Below are 16,668 nucleotides of genomic sequence, written 5' to 3'. Positions count from 1 at the left end.
TTGTATGTATAGTGTCATGAAAAAAAACCTAATATGTTTATCAAAAAGGAAGGCAATCAGATAACACCTCTGAGAAGAACAATCCCTGCAACCCCCTGCTGAAATGGACTACAGAAATTAACCGTTATTATTCAAGGAAGGATACATTTCCTGGGAGTCAACAGTATTTCAAAATCGTCAGTAATAAGTTACACATGTAAAAAAGACTAGGACAAATAAAAATGCAAAATGCTGTAGAAATGTCATGAAAAATATCTGTACCACAGATTTCCCACTGAGATGCAAAATAAGTCACTGTAGTCAGTTTATCCTCAGCAATCAAAATCTGTGAAGTGAGTCATCACAGCTTTACTGCAGGACAGGATATACTATACATGCCATAGTGTAATCTGAATACTTGTGATTTCTATCATCAAGCCGTCTGTCACTGCCAGGTTCTACCCTGCACTTCACACCTACTCTTGCATATGGAGTCAAACTGTTGTGTGTCTTAACATAGAAACTTGGAATTTACTCTCAGTGAAGTTATCGACAGAACCTTAGCTTGTTCATATCAATGTGCAATTTACGTGATACATTAATTAACACCTCTACGAAAATAATGTAAAAAGTAAATTGATAACACTCATCAGCATTCAGAAAAACATAAAAACTTATGGCACTGGAAGGTATTCAGCCCATCATGTCAATCCCAGTCAAAATGAACTATGAGGAGAATCACAATTCCCACCTCTATTTATGCTGTGAAGATCATCATGTTCTCATTCGGGTACTTTTTAAATATGATGAGAGCCTTTGCTTTCAACATCCTTTAGGCAACGAGTTGGTATTGGCATTAGCTTATTGCGATACAGTCAAATCATACATACATGAGTACAATTAAATCACGCACAAGCAAAAATATTAGCACAAAGAAAAAAATTACCAGACTACAGAATACGACAGCTACAAAGGAAGTCAAAATATAAGAAAGTGAAAATGTGGTTGTGTCAGGATAAATTGTAAGTGAGTAGGAAAGAAAATGTCTGAAGAAGGGTCTCGACCCAAAATGTCACCCATTCCTTCTCTCCAGAGATGCTGCCTGTCCTGCTGAGTTACTCCAGCATTTTGTGTCTACCTTTAAATAATTAGTAATATTGCTCAGGGATTTGAAGATCTTGATCATCTCCAATTCAGAAGCATTGATGCTGACTGGTGTGTGTGCACCACCCTGTTACCTGAAGCCAATGACGAACTTCTACATCCTGCTAACATTGAAGGAGAGATCTCCCTTTCTTCCTTTTATTTCTTCTATTACCTTAGAAAAGAGATAAATTACTCTGTGTTGTTCTTTCTGGGAAAATAGATTTTTCTTGTTCATCCTATCCTTGACTCACACAATTTTGTTCACCTTGAGTAAATCTTCCTTCACCCAAGAAGAACAAACCTACCCATCCATTCATTATTCTTAACCAAAATTGCCTGCAGTTTTTCAAACTTGGTTTGGCAACTGCTTTGCCCAGTCTAATTATTCCCAAAATCCATGTCCTGACATTTGTTTGGGTTAAACTCCCAACTGCTAAATTTTGGCCTACATTATCAACACATTAATATCTGTCTGCAGCTATCAACTACTCAGCTAATTATCCAGCCATCTATGAACTTACTTATGATGCCTCGCACATCTACGTGAGTCAATTACATATACTATAAACAATAGGAGTCCCAACACTGGCCTTGTGGGAACCACAGGCATCCAATCGCAAAAACAACCCTCTACCATCACCCTCTGTCTACTATTGCCAAGCTAAATTTTAGATCCAGTTTGCCAACTTGCCCTATATCCCAATGGCCCAAATCTTTTGAACAAACCACTGGTAATAAATCAACCTTAGGCACACCCTGAGAAAGCGTTTCACATGCCTTCTCCTAGCATATTGGTCTGTACAATGTTCTTGCAGTGATTATAATATGTTTGGAGCAAGGTTGATGATTTATGTGTCAATATTTCTTTTTAAGAAACTGAAAAACAGTTGACTTCAATCTAACTGGTCGCTTAAAAATAGAGAAGCTTACAATGTAAGAATGCCATCCTTATTCTAGCTGTCTCCACAAAGGATGGCAGCTTCTGGAATGCTCGACACTAAATAATACTAATACAATAGAGCGGGCAGTTAGTCTCATGCTACAAATCCATCAAACAACAATGACTATAGGTTTTTTTAAATCTGCATTCTCTATTAAGGTGAAGAGGAAAAGATTTAATAGGAATCTGAGGGGTAACCTTTTGACGTAAAGTGTGGTGGGTGTATGGATCAAACTGCGTGAGGAGGTAGTTGAGGCTGGGACTACCCCAACATTTAAGAAGCAGTTAGACAGGTACATGGACAGGATAGGTTTGGAGGGATATGAACCAAATGCTGGCAGCTGGGACTAGTGTAGCTGGGACATGTTGGCCGGTGTGGGCAAGTTGGGCCGAAGGGCCTACTTCTACACTGTATCATTCTATGACTCTATGACTCTCCATAGCTGTCACACTGTATTCTGCATTCTATTTATTTTCTCCTTTGCACTACCTGATGTATTCATGTATGGTATGATTTGCCTGGATGGCACACAACAAAGTTTTTCACTGTATCTCAGAATACATGACAATAATAAACCTATACCAATACAAACAAAAGGTCATATTTCACATGAAAAAGGCAACAAAAAAATCTAAACATCCAGACATAAGCTTTCATACAAAAAACTTCCTAATGACGATGATTGAATTGATGGACTGTCCATCCAGACCTAATCGTAACTAGGTGCCGTTTTCTGTCAAACTGTGGTGTTCTTGCTCTGCAGAATAATTCATGCATCGTTCACAAGCTCCAAACTGGCATCTGGCAATCATCCTTTGTTTGTACCTGTTTTCCATTAAATGCCCTTCCATCATAACATCGTATGATCCGGTAGGCACTACCTCTGCCGTCTCTGTTGTTGATCTGTAATGAGTTTCTTCATTACCATATCTTGTTGGTACCGGGCAACTCCACTGTAATGGTGTGCCTTTCTGTTTTGGCCACCTCAAAATGCCTTTGTTTTGCACTTCTGGTTTCCTAGGCACACCATTACAGTAGAGTTGCCCGGTGCCAACAAGATATGGTAATGAAGAAACTGGTTTCCTAGGTCCATGAAAACATTTGCACACTGTCCTGAAAATGGCACAACTAACATGTTTTCCCATATGTGGGACATTCCTTTATGAGTCCCCCATGACCCTATCCATAATAAAGGATTTAGTAGAGCTTTTCGTTTTCCGCTTTTTGTCTTGCAACATCGCATGAACCACTATTGGCTATCCAGCATTTTTAGACTAACTCTAATGGCTTTGCATGTCTTTATGTATTATCTGGAGTTAACTTTTTTTCACATGAGGGTGTTTCTCTAAAGATGGTCTCCTGAAAACCACAAGCAATTTGCTCTCTGGGAAGAGAGTCCTTCAAATCTGTATAACTGCAATTACCTGCTAACAATCCTAGTTCTGTTGAGAGTGTCGATGGGTTCTCCCTGGTCCTGGTTAAATACAGAGTCCACTGTTTCATTTCTAAACGGATTAGAATATGTTTGTAGCACATTTAATACAATCTCTAAGGTCTCATTTGTGAGCTTCATACTATAACCCAATTCTTTCTCCATCTGATATGAAACACAATAACTTATTTACTTTCAGTTTGTTTGGTTCGTCATCCATAGACAATTCAGCACAATGTTACCTATTCCCTCACTGTCCTCACTTGTTTGGCAAAGTACTTAGCTTGAAAAGCAGTGGCTTAGTGACTTTATTTGTTCCACCGTGCACTACCTTAATTGATTTTCACAGCAGTTAGTCACGTTAAATTTTGTTGCAAGGGGTCGTGATCAGAATTTGGTATTCTGAGTCAATCACTATATCTAAGTCAGGGGGAATCTTTTTCAGCCACTTGCCTTGAGGGAGATGCAATTTCTCTCCGTGTCGCATCTCCGTCCCCTCTGCGGCCTACATCGTGGAGTGGTGAGGCCTTTCCTGGGGACCGGCCCGGAGCTTCAAGCCGCTGGCGCGGCGCGGACTTACCATCTCGGAGCTGCGATCCTTTGCCGAGGATTGTGGAGAGCTCCAACCGCGGGGCCTGTGAACTTTAACAGAGCCCGACTCGAGAGCTCCATGCCGCGGAATGTTCCGATCCGTCCCGATGCCGGAGTTTCTATCATCCCGACGCAAGGGCTTGAACAACGGACCGTTGGCAGCGGCAAGTGCGGGTTCAAAGGCCCCGACCACGGGGTGAACAAAGGAGGAAGATGACTGAACTTTGTTGCCTTCCATCACAGTGAAGAATGTGGATTCCACTGTGGTGGATGGTTATGTTAAATTTTATTACGTGGCTGTGTGTATTGTTGCTTTTCACTTAGTATGGCTGTACGGTAACTCAAATTTCACTGTACCTTAATTAGTTAAGTGACAATAAACGCAAACTTGAACTTGAACAAAAGGGTTCTGACCCGAAACATCACCTGATCATTCGCTCCACAGATGCTGCTAGTGAAACTATACCTTTGTAGCCTCATGCCATCTTCAAAGCTTATTTTCCTGTCTACCTTTGTGTCATCAGCAAACTTAGCAACTTGCATGTTCATCCAGGTCATTTATAATTAGAGTCATAGAGTAATAGTGTGGAAACAGGCACTTGGCCACACAGGCCAACATGTCCCAGCTACACTTGTCCTGTCCATGTACCTGTCTAATTGTTTCTCAAACATTGGGATAGTCCCAGCCTCAACTACCTCCTCTGGCAGCTTGTTCCATGCATCCACCACCCTTTGTGTGAAAAAGTCACCCCTCATATTCCTATTAAATATTTTTCCCTTCATCTATGTCCTCTCGTCCTCACTTCCACTACTCTGGGCAAGAGACTCTGTGCATCTACCCGATCAATTCCTATCATGATTTTATACACCTCTACAAGATCAGCTCTCCTCCTCCTGTGCTCCAAGAAATAGAGACCCAGCCTACTCAACCTCTCCCTATAGCTCACACCCTCTAGTCCTGGCAACAGATAATAAAGAAAAATAGGAATAGTCCATACAGCACTTGTGTGTGCTGTCTTGTGCAATAAGATTAGAGCTGATCTTTTAACTTAGTGTCACATACATGCAATATTTAAATCTTGATTGCCTTAGAGTGCAAAGATCAGCATAATTTGGGTCAGCTTGAGGTGCAATGAACGTGAGGAAATAATCACCAGATGATGCAGAATGGTTGGGTCACCCAGTGTTGAAATGGAATATGACAGCACATTCATGCCAGAATAGTGTGAAATTTTGGAACTGGCTGTCTTAGTATACTTGATTAATTTACACTTAGTACTTTAACATGCAAGGAACAATTGTCTTCCTCTATAAACTGCCCTATTATAGTCGATATCTGCACCCTTAGCAATAGAACTAGTGCATCCCTCTATCTTCCATGCAGCTGGCACCAAGGCCATATATTCCATCTGCCCTGGTTGAAGGCTGATCAGAGAATCATTAGAATCTGTAGCTGGCCAAAACAGAATCCTCACTTCCCAGTTCTTGGCCCATACTTAAGTTCTGACTCTTCAAGTGTTCAGCCAGATGCACTTTGAATGTGATGATGGCATCACTAATGCCCAATGACTCACCACATGCAACTCCTTAGTAGAAGCTGATCTTTATTGTCTGCAAGGGTCAGATTCAGTGATGGAGTACCTTTTAAAAAAAAATCAACTCTTTGCTGCTCAGCTGCCACTATCTGGTTAGATTATTGTTCTCACTTATTGAAAAAAGGAAAGCAGCAAAGGAGGCGGCCACGGTGGTGCAGCTGTAGAGTTTCTGCTTTACAGCACATGCAGCACCAGGGACCCAGGTTCGATCCTGACTACGGGTGCTTGTCTGTACGGAGTTTGTACGTTCTCTCCCTGACCTGCGTGGGTTTTCTCCGAGATCTTCAGTTTTCTCCCACACTCCAAAGACGTACAGGTATGTATAGGTATGTTGCAAAGCCTACCTGAAGCGTCGCTGAAAATCTGTCGCTGCGGGTGTGCGCGATTTTGGCGCCGTTTAGAGGGGGGCGGGTTTAAAACGCGATTTTCTCTCGGCTGTTTAAATCGAAGATGTTCAGCCTTGTTAATTATTAACGAAAAATCGCTGGAAGACCCCGTCGCAAAAGCTATTATTAGTTTTAAAGGCCTTGGATAATAGTTATAGTAGTTTAAAAATCAATCTCTAAACCCGCGACCACCGACAGCCGTCAGGGTCTCATAGAGCAAACCACAGAAGGTATGTAGCTTATTTTTACATTAAAAAGGGCTTCTTAAGATCCCTTTATACAAAGTTTAATGTTGCGAGTAGCTAATTTTGGGCCCACTATATCCCGCAGTATTTTTCTGGGCATTTGAGGCACAAATCTAGCGCAATGTGAACGTTCTAAACCAGCGCGTTCACAGGATCCCACTAGAAAGCTGATTTAAAATGGACTTTAATTTACAGCAATTGAACACTAAATTCCTTCCATTTGGCCTATAAATTAATGTAAATGAGATTTAAAAATCATGTTTTATTGTGAATAATTTGTGAATGTTATTTGCACACTTAGGCTATTTAAAAATGTTAATCATTTATTAAGAAATGGATAGATGTTTAGATCTAGTAATTGAAGTTTGAAATTAGCTACACTTGGGTAACTAACTAATTATATGCTTTAATTTCAGGTCATCCAAGTAAGATTGTTTTATATTTGTTTCAGAATGATTCAATCTATGATAACTGAAAATTTCATTCAGTTCTCTTAATTTTTAAGAAAGTTATGGGCTTTTGACTGTTCACGATCACAGCTTTTTTGTTACGTCCATAGAAAATCAATAGGGAACAAGATGCTAATTTCCGAGTATGAAAATGGCCATAACTTTTTAAATACATGAGATATGAAAGTGAATGAGGTGTCAAGTTAAACTTCTTTTTATGCTTTATCTGATGGGATAAATTACAGACTTGATTTTTTAAATCTCAAAATTTTGTAACATTGCTAGTATGTAGGTTAATTGTCTTGGTGTATGTGTAAATTGTCCCTAGTGTGTGTAGGATAGAGTTGATGTGTGGAGATCGCTGGTCGGTGTGGACTCATATCCCTCTGATTCATTACTGTTCATCTACCTGTCCAATGGTCATTAAATGCTATTATTGGATCGGCCTCAACAGCCTCATATGGAAGCTCATTCCATATACCCAGCTCTCTATGTTAAAAAAAATGTCCCTTAGGTTCCTATTAAATTTTTCCACTCTCGCCTTAAACCTATGCCCTCCAGTTCTTGATCCCCTATCTCGGGGGAAAAAACTGCATTCACCCTACTTATGCCGGTCATGTTTTTATACACCTCTATAAGATCACACTTCTACCCCCTGTGCTGTAAGGAATAAAATCCTAGCCTGAACAATCTCTCCGTACAGATCAGGCCCTAATTTCCAGGCAATGTCCTTGTAAATCTTTTCATTACTCTTTCCATCTTCAAGGCATCTTCCCTAGAGCAAGATTACCAAAACTGAATACAATACTCTAAGTGCAGCCTCTCAACAATATTTTATACAACTGTAACATAATGGCTCAAATTCTATACTCAATTCTCTGTAGGCGAGCATGCCAAAAGCTTTATGTAAAGTTGAACAAGGGCAGGACTTCTTGTTCTTGGTATCTTGGACCTTCAAAGAGAAGGGTAGGGTCCGAGGGAATGTTTTAGAATAGGGGATTTCAGAGTATAAGTACACTTTCCAAAATGTAACACCTCCCACCAATCTGAATTAAACACCATTTGCCATTCCTCTCTCCACTTGCTCAACTGTAATTCCTCTGTAATTCCTCACTGTTTATGTTAATGTCATCTGAAAACTTACGAATCATGCTTTGTATATTCCCATCCAAAGCATTGATATAGAAGGCAAATAGCAGTGGGCCCAGCACTGACCCAGTCACAGGCATCTTGTCTGAGAAACAACCTGCCATGAAGCCAATTCTGTATCCGGTAAAAAAAGACACAAAGTGCAGGAGTAACTCAGCAGGTCAGGGAGCATCACTGGAGTACATGATTATGTGAAGTTTCATGTTGGGACCCTTCTTCAGACAGACTAATTGTGGTGGTGGGGGAGGAGGTACGGGGGCGGTGGGTTGGGAAGAGAGCTATAAGAAAAGTCGAGGCAGAACAAAATCTGACAAGTGATAGGTTGATACAGGTGAGGGGGGGAGTATTATTGGTGGATTGGCAAATGCTGACCATTTTATGTTCTCTTTCCCTTACTGACCTTTCTGTCCTGGGCATCACGCAACATGCAAACTGGAGGAACAGCACCTCATATTCCACTTAATTAGCTTATAACAATGGTATGAACATTGAATTCTCCAACAACCACCCCCTCACCTTTCTTCCCCCTCTAGTCCCTGTGCCTCACTGAATTCACATCTATTTCTCCACTTCCCCCTCCCCCATCCGCTTCCACCTATATTCCTACCTCTGGTTTCACAATTCACAGCTCTTCTATCCTTTTCTCTCACCTTTTGTCTTTTAATTTACTGGCCTTTTGCCAATCAACCCCACTCCCCTCCACCCAATCACCTGTAACCATTTACCACTTGCCAGGTTTTATCCTGCTGACACCTCTTCCAGCTTTCTTCCCCCCATCCCCACCACAATCAGTCTGAAGAAGGGTCCCAACTGAAACATCACCTATTCATGAACTCCAGAGATGCTGCCTGACCTGCACTTTGTGTCGTTTTTTGTACAGCGACATCTGTAGTTCCTGGTGTCACTGTATCCAGTTATATAGCTCATCTTGGAACCGGGCAGTCACGGTGGCGCAGCGATAGAGTTGCGGCCTTACAGCAAAATGCAGCGCCGGAGACCCAGATTCGATCCCGACTACGGGCGCTGTCTGTACAGAGTTTGTACGTTTTCCCTGTGACCTGCGTGGATTTTCGCCAAGATCTTTGGTTTCCTCCCACATTCCAAAGACGTACAAGTTTGTAGGTTAATTGGCTTGATAAATGTAAAAATTGTTCAGTATAAAATTCCAACTTCCAGTATAGTCCCTGGTGAACTCTTTGGAAGTGATGACCACAAGGTACAAGGTGCAACCCAAGCAATCTAATGTTCATACCATGCGGACTTTTATCAAAGGCCCAGTGGAAGTCCACATAGATTGCATCTATGGCTCTGCCCGCATCAACCTTCTTGGTTCATATAGCTTAATATATCATAGATATATAGACAAGATCATATAGGCAAGATTCATATATCTTAGCCAGGGCATCAGTAATTTCTTCTCTATCTTATCACAGTGTCCTTGGAAATAATTGGTCAGGCTCTGCAGAGTTATCACCATTCATATAGAACATAGAAATGTGCAGCACAGGAACAGGCCCCTCAACCCACCCGTGTGTTCGGAACATGATGCCAAGCTAAACTAATCTCACCTGCTTCCATATGTTCCATACCCTTCCAATTCCTGTACTCCATGTGCATCCACCACATTCTGTGTAAAAAACTTAACCTGCATATCTCGTAAAACTTGGCTTTCTTCTTAAAGTTATGCCTTCTAGTCTGACATTTCCACCTTGAGAAAATAGTTCTGATTGTCTATCCAAGTATGTCTCTCATCTATCTATATTTATATATTACTAAAACTCTCATCTTGTTTGTTTGTGAGTCTGCTGTCTGCCTGCCTGTGATTGAGGAATGCCCTGAACTGCGCCAAAACGGTACAAGATAGCGGTACAATTTTTGCACCACCTCACCCACAATTGTCTTGTGGTGTGTTTTATATCAAGTTTTGTTCAGATTGATGTTATATTTTACGTTATTCACGTTTTACTTTACAAAATCTCACTTGTGGCGGAATATTGCATTGGGGGAACGGGTTGCGTTGGGGGAACGGGTGAATGGCGGCATATTGCATTGGGGGAACGGATTGTGTTGGGGGACCAGGCCTCCCGTGTGACAGGGATCCAACGGGTCGCACTTGGTCTAGTAATCTATATTACTAAAAGTCTGATCTTGACTGCTTTTGGCTCGCTGTGCTGTGATTTCCGAGAGAACGCCGCCACCTACGGCCGTCATTTTTGGCCACCTCGCTCAGAGCCCCCCCCACCGCCTTCCGGGACCAGAGGATTTTTCCCATCGATGACAAATCAGAGAGATATTAATGTTTTTAAAAATAATCACCATTCTCTCTGCTGGCCCTGTTGGAGGGTTGGGGAGGGACTATAAAACCAGGAAGTGGTGTGCCTCACTCAGTCTCTGCAAGATGGATGAAGCCAAAGGGTCACATCTCTCTGAGCTCTGAATAACACTGAACAAATGTCTACTCAACTTTGAGTCCCCTTAATGTGGTTTGAAAATGAAAATATGGTTTGTTTGAAGTAAAAAGGCACTGCCTGCAAATGGTTGTTTGGGTGCTTTGGCTTGAAGTTGAAAGGCACTACTTACTGCAAATGGTGGCTTGGGTGCTTTGGCTTCAAGTTGAAAGGCACTACTTACTGCAAATGGTGGCTTGGGTGCTTTGGCTTGAAGTTGAAAGGCACTACTTACTGCAAATGGTGGCGGGTGTTTTGGCTTGAAGTTGAAAGGCACTACTTACTGCAAATGGGGGCTTGAGTGCTTTGGTTTGAAGTTGAAAGGCACTACTTACTGCAAATGGTAGCTTGGGAGCTTTGGCTTCAAGTTGAAAGGCACTACTTACTGCAAATGGTGGCTTGGGTGCTTTGGCTTGAAGTTGAAAGGCACTACTTACTGCAAATGGTGGCGGGTGTTTTGGCTTGAAGTTGAAAGGCACTACTTACTGCAAATGGGGGCTTGAGTGCTTTGGTTTGAAGTTGAAAGGCACTACTTACTGCAAATGGTAGCTTGGGAGCTTTGGCTTGAAGTTGAAAGGCACTACTTACTGCAAATGGTGGCTTGGGTGCTTTGGCTTGAAGTTGAAAGGCACTACTTACTGCAAATGGCGGCTTGGGGGCTTTGGCTTGAAGTTAAAAGACACTAGTGCAAATGCACTTACTTCCTGTTTGCACTGTATATTGATTTTAGATAAAATGCTACCACTTACGGCTGGATTTTTGGCCATCTTACTCAGTCCCCCTCCGCTGAGCAGGTGCCGAGAATTCTTCCCATCAATTAAAAATAAAAGTGTTATTCGTGTTTAAAAAATGTTGAGAATCTCTCTCCTGTCAATCACGCCATGAAGGCTACACCTTTTCCGGTGGGAGGGGTTATAAAACCCGGAAGTGTGGGTGTGGCTCAGTCACTGCATGATGGGGGTGGGAGAGGTCACGACTCTGTCTGAGCTGTGAATCAACTGAACACACTGAATGTCTACTGTACTGTGAGTTTGGTGTTTTGTGTGGTTTTATGGTGATTTCACCCTGCATGAAATGGTATGAAGCTGCACTTGAATTTGGTGGCCTTGCACCCTGCTTGAAATGGAATGAAACTGCACTTGAATTTGGTGACCTTGCACCCTGCTTGAAGTGGTAGGAAAATGGATTTGAATTTGGTGGCCTTGCACCCTGCTTGAAGTGGAATGAAACAGCACTTGAATTTGTCGGCCTTGCATCCTGCTTGAAATGGTATGAAACTGCACTGAATTTGGTGGCCTTGCACCCTGCTGAAAGTGGTATGAAACTGCACTTGAATTTGGTGGCCTTGCACCCTGCTTGAAGTGGTTGGAAACTGCACTTGAATTTGGTGGCCTTGCACCCTGCTTGAAGTGGTAGGAAACTGCACTTGAATTTGGTGGCCTTGCACCCTGCTTGAAATGGTAGGAAAATGGATTTGAATTTGGTGGCCTTGCACCCTGCTTGAAATGGAATTTCAAGGAATAGCCATGAGTCAACTGCCAGCCCACCAGCTGCCAGCAGATCAGGCTTGAGGGACTGAGCTGCCACCCCAAGAACCCATACCAGCGCTCCAGAAAGCCCCCCCACTGGCCACCAATATTGGAATTGGTGGAGAGGTGGAATATTGCGTCGGGGGACCAGCCCTCCCGTGTGAACATGGGACCTAACGGGTCCCACTTAGTCTAGTTTTATATACTTTTATCAGATCTCCCCTCAACATCTGACCATCCAGAAAAAAAAATCAAAGTTTGTCGCACCTCTAGTGTCGCTTATACCCTCTAATCCAGACATTATTCTGTATCTCCTGAGCACCCCCTTCAAATCCTCCACATCCTTCCTGCATTGAGGCAACCAGAACTGCACACTATACTCCAAAAAACGTCTTAGAAAGCTACATCATGACCTCCTGATACTTATATTCAATGTCCCAATCCACGAAGGACGCATACCATACGCCTTCTTTACCACTCTATCTACACATGCTGCCACTTTCAATGGAGCTATGGACTTGGACCCCAAGATTTCTCAATACATTAGTGCTATTACGAAGGCTTTCCATTAACTGTGTTCTTTCCTCTTCATCCGGCCTCCCCAAGTGCAGCACCTCACATTTGCTCTGACTTAATTTCATCTGGCGGGTCTCCATTTATTTCTATAGCTGATCTATACTCCACTCCATGCTTTGACAATATTCTTCAGAGTCCACAACTCCAGCAGTCTTGGTGTCATATATAAACTTACTAACTGACTCATTAAAACCGATGCATAAATAATGCAATCTCCCAGCATACTTGTTCCTCTATTTCCCGTTGACTATTTGGAGGCCTATTGTCCAATCCCAACAAGGTGATCATCACCTTTTTATTGCGACTACCTATATTTTAATTTTACTACCTTCTACTCTCTGCTTCCGACCAGCAAGCAAATTATGTATCCAATACTTGATGCATGATGCATTATCTCAGACACCCCAGTCTCCCTGCTACCTTTCTCTCCACCCATCCCCGTGTCTCCCATTTCCCTTTTACCCCCTCTTTCCCCTTCCCTCTGATCAAATCCACCCATATACCTCCCTCCTGCACACATTTAACTCCTCCTCTTCTCTCCTTATCTGTCATTCTTTTGTCTCCTTTTCACCTCCAGCCTTTGTCACTTACTTCATTGACCTACCAATCAACCCCCTTCCTCATCTGAATCCACCTATCACTTGCCAGACTTTTTTCTATCTACACCTCTCCTTTCCAACTTTCTTCTCCAATTCCAATCCGTCTGAAGAAGGGTCTTGACCCGAAAACATGTCTGTTCATTTCTTCCACAAAAGCTGCCTGAGTCGCCAAGATCCTCTAGCACTAAGTGTTTTGCTCAACAGTCTAAGCAATCAATACTACTTTTAAAATGTCAACTAATTACCATCGTGCATGATTGTGTTGTCTAATTTAAATTGATACTTGCTTTTCATAGAACTATGCATGGCACGGTGGCACAGCAGTATGTTGCTGCCTTACAGCACTTGCAGCGCCGGAGAAACCGACCACGGGTGCTGTTTGTACAGAGTTTATATGTTCTCCCCGTGACATGCGTGGGTTTTCTCCAAGATCTTTGGTTTCCTCCCACACTCCAAAGACGTACAGGTATGTAGGTTAATTGGCTTGGTAAATGTAAAAATTGTCCCTAGTGTGTGTAGGATAGTGTTAATATGCGGGGGATTACTGGTCATCGCGGACCTGGTGGGCCGAAGGGCCTGTTTTCGTACTATATCTCTAAACTAAACTAAACTAAAACCTTGACTATGTTTTGCTGCACTAAGACTTTGTGGTTAATATTGACTGGTTACTCAAAGTATGTTAATGAGATCACAATCCAATGGTCCAGATAGTTCAAACCATTGCTTGCCAGCTATTTTCCAGGTACTTACAGTCGCATCACATGCTGTTCCTTCGCTCCCTGCTGAACTTGTCCAACTGCCAGTGGAGTTTGGCAGCTAGACTGTCTGATAAACCCTGTGTGGCACAGACATCATTGGCACGTACTGAAGACCATGTGACCAGTCTTCCCACATGCAGATAATGTCATTTTCCAGGAGTTTATACACAGCAAGCTGAGGGAGAAAAATGTCGAGGGGTTCATGGGCTATAATATAGTTTCTATTTCACCAAAATGTTTTTCCATGTGGCTCAGGCATCCCCTTATCATATCCAATGCAAAAACAAAACTGAAAACATACATAAATGCTTTGAAATCTCACATATAAAGTGAATTTGCTGAACAAAATTATTTTCAATTTTAATTATAACAGTATTTAGTTTACTGAAACTTACTTCTCTTCAGTTTTTACAAACTATCCATTGTTCTCAAATTGCGATGCTCTTATTTGTTAGATTATAGTCTTCTCCAGTTTTCGGAGTAATCCGTAAATAGTATTTGTTGTGGTACTTGAGATCATAGTATCACTGTAGTGATACCCGAGATCACAAACATCAATAAGAAAACCATTCCCATAAATGTACTGATGGTGATGTTCGATTAAAAGTCAATCAGCTACCTTATTTTGCATTTGCTTTACAAGGGTTGTTCCAACTACTGGTTGAGGGACAAACAAATGTAAAATATCAAAATATTTTACCAGGTAGATAAAATGAATGCTTTAAAATTGACAATCGAGCAGAGGTGGTTTGTATGGTGCAACATGAAACAACTGGAACACCTCTCAAACCTTCATCGGATAATTTACACATCCTCTATTGCTGCTTCCTCTTTTCTCAAAGTCCCAGAATGAACCAGTGACCATGTTCCTTCTCAGGGTCTCATAAAGTCAGAGGCCTCTTGTTATTCAGATGCGTAAAAGGAATAATGATGCTGCCCGGATTGCCCATAGCAGAGGACATCCATCAGCAAAAGGCCAGGAGTCTCTGAGCTCCCTAGAAACTCAACAGCACACAGAGATATTACTACCTGAGCAAATTGTAACCTTGACAGTTCAGTGAATAACACATGCCTCTGCTGAACTACTGACCTTCTCACTTAAATCAGTATTTATTTGTGGAAGGTAAGGCAATAACTGTGTATCAGCCAGTTGGATGATTCAGCTGTATACTTATGTGCATCTGACACAAGTTAGTTGGGTGAATCATAATCTCAGTATCTGTTTTGCAGTCCTATCAAAATAACAGTTGCCAAGCTATGTGCTCAGGTTTACAAAGAAAATGATTGACATATTGTATGCACAAATGCTGGAGTAACTCAGTGGGACAGGCAGCATCTCTGGAGAGAGATGTGTGACGTTTCAGTTCGAGACCCTTCTTCAGACTGATGTCAAGGGAGTGGAGCCACCCACTCCCCTGACATCAGTCTGAAGTAGGGTCTCGACCCAGAAACATCACACATTCCTTCTCTCCAGAGATGCTGCCGGTCCAACTAGGTTATTCCAGCATTTTGTGGCTACCTTCGATTTAAACCAGCATCTGCAGTTCTTTCCTCCACCTGATTGACCTATTAATTGTCCATTAAATATTGATCATGTTCTCCTTTTAAATGCACACATGTCAATCTACTGCACAAAGGCCATAAAACATATTTCACATTTGAGGAATTTAAGGAAACATCACATAAATCTGTGATTAACTCCCATTTGATTTTACTTTCACAGTATGATTAGTTGCTGCGATCACACGTTGGTAACATGGAGTTTGGTCTGAAGACTAATGATTTGAACATAATTTGGTGATATTTCATTGTCATGTAAGCCACATGATGTATGGTTAAAAAAAGGCAAAAATCGTCTAACCAAAGAGATTTGTGTTTAAACGTGTTACCTCTTGGTTAGCAGCAGTCAATTCCTCTTCCAGTGTGGATACTCTCTCCAATGCAATTCGTAGACGTTCCCTCACCTTCAGATAAAACACAACAAATTTGTATAAATGGTAGATTTTTTTTAATGCAAGTGCATCATAATGCTACTTACTGTACTGATGTAGCCCATCATTATGGTTCCATAAGCGATCAGTTTGAGCCGATGGTAATGTTGATCAAGTAATCACAATTTCTCAATTTAGTCCACTTTTGCCTCTGTTTTGTAATTCAGTACTGTTGTGCATTCAGCACTTTTCAGATTGACTTGTTATTTTGATGACAATCAAAACATTGCATATTCCAACCTGGTACCGCAGCAATATCCATTTAAAACTCTTTGGACATCCAACTAGCACCAAACTCTGTCATATATAATTCGAGAGTGTTCGGTAAATTCATTTTTTTTCCTTCACGAGAAATTCAGTGAATTCAGAAACACAAACAATATTACAAGATGCAGATTGGTCTCTGGGGCAGAATTGTGAAGTTGATCGTGTAATTTTTTGATGAAGAGATAGGAAAATGAATGAAAAAATCCAACAGGCTATCTTAGATCTTTACTCAAGGCAAACAAGATAAAAGATTATCAGGGGAATTACATAAAACTTTGCTAATGTCTAAGATCCTCTTTTGGAACACAGATGTGCCATGATTTTTATGCTCTGAAAGTATTGTTTGTAAGCAAGACTTTCCACTGATTGCAAGATCTTTGTATCCAAACATGCCAGACTTCCAGGATTTTGTTCTTTTTTTTCCTTTTCATTTTCTTACCTTTTGATTCTTTAATCCTCTTTTTTTTCTTTTAACTTTTAAGGTAAAGGGCAAAAGTTATTGCTCCAAAGTCTTGCATAACTGCAATGAATAATGATACAATCTACAGAATCAGGATTTAGATTGTCAGTAAATTAAAAGAAAATAGA

At 41.5% G+C, this 16,668-nt stretch overlaps 1 protein-coding gene across 10 annotated transcripts in view; it reads right to left on the bottom strand.

Moving 5' to 3' along the window:
- ppfia2 (PTPRF interacting protein alpha 2) overlaps positions 1–16,668 on the bottom strand; it is a 311,096-nt gene that overhangs the window by 110,698 nt on the left and 183,730 nt on the right. For all 10 annotated transcript variants that reach the window (XR_004414887.1, XM_033038206.1, XM_033038207.1 and 7 more), the window contains one exon: positions 15,712–15,786. Coding sequence is in view for 9 of the 10 variants with exons in the window: in XM_033038206.1 (XP_032894097.1) it covers positions 15,712–15,786 (75 nt within the window). In the remaining variant the exon portion in view is untranslated. The remainder of the gene's footprint in view (positions 1–15,711; positions 15,787–16,668) is intronic.

This window comes from Amblyraja radiata, chromosome 19 (genome assembly GCF_010909765.2).
Source record: "Amblyraja radiata isolate CabotCenter1 chromosome 19, sAmbRad1.1.pri, whole genome shotgun sequence".
Lineage (NCBI taxonomy): Eukaryota > Metazoa > Chordata > Chondrichthyes > Rajiformes > Rajidae > Amblyraja > Amblyraja radiata.
This window is presented reverse-complemented; position numbering and strand designations above follow the sequence as displayed.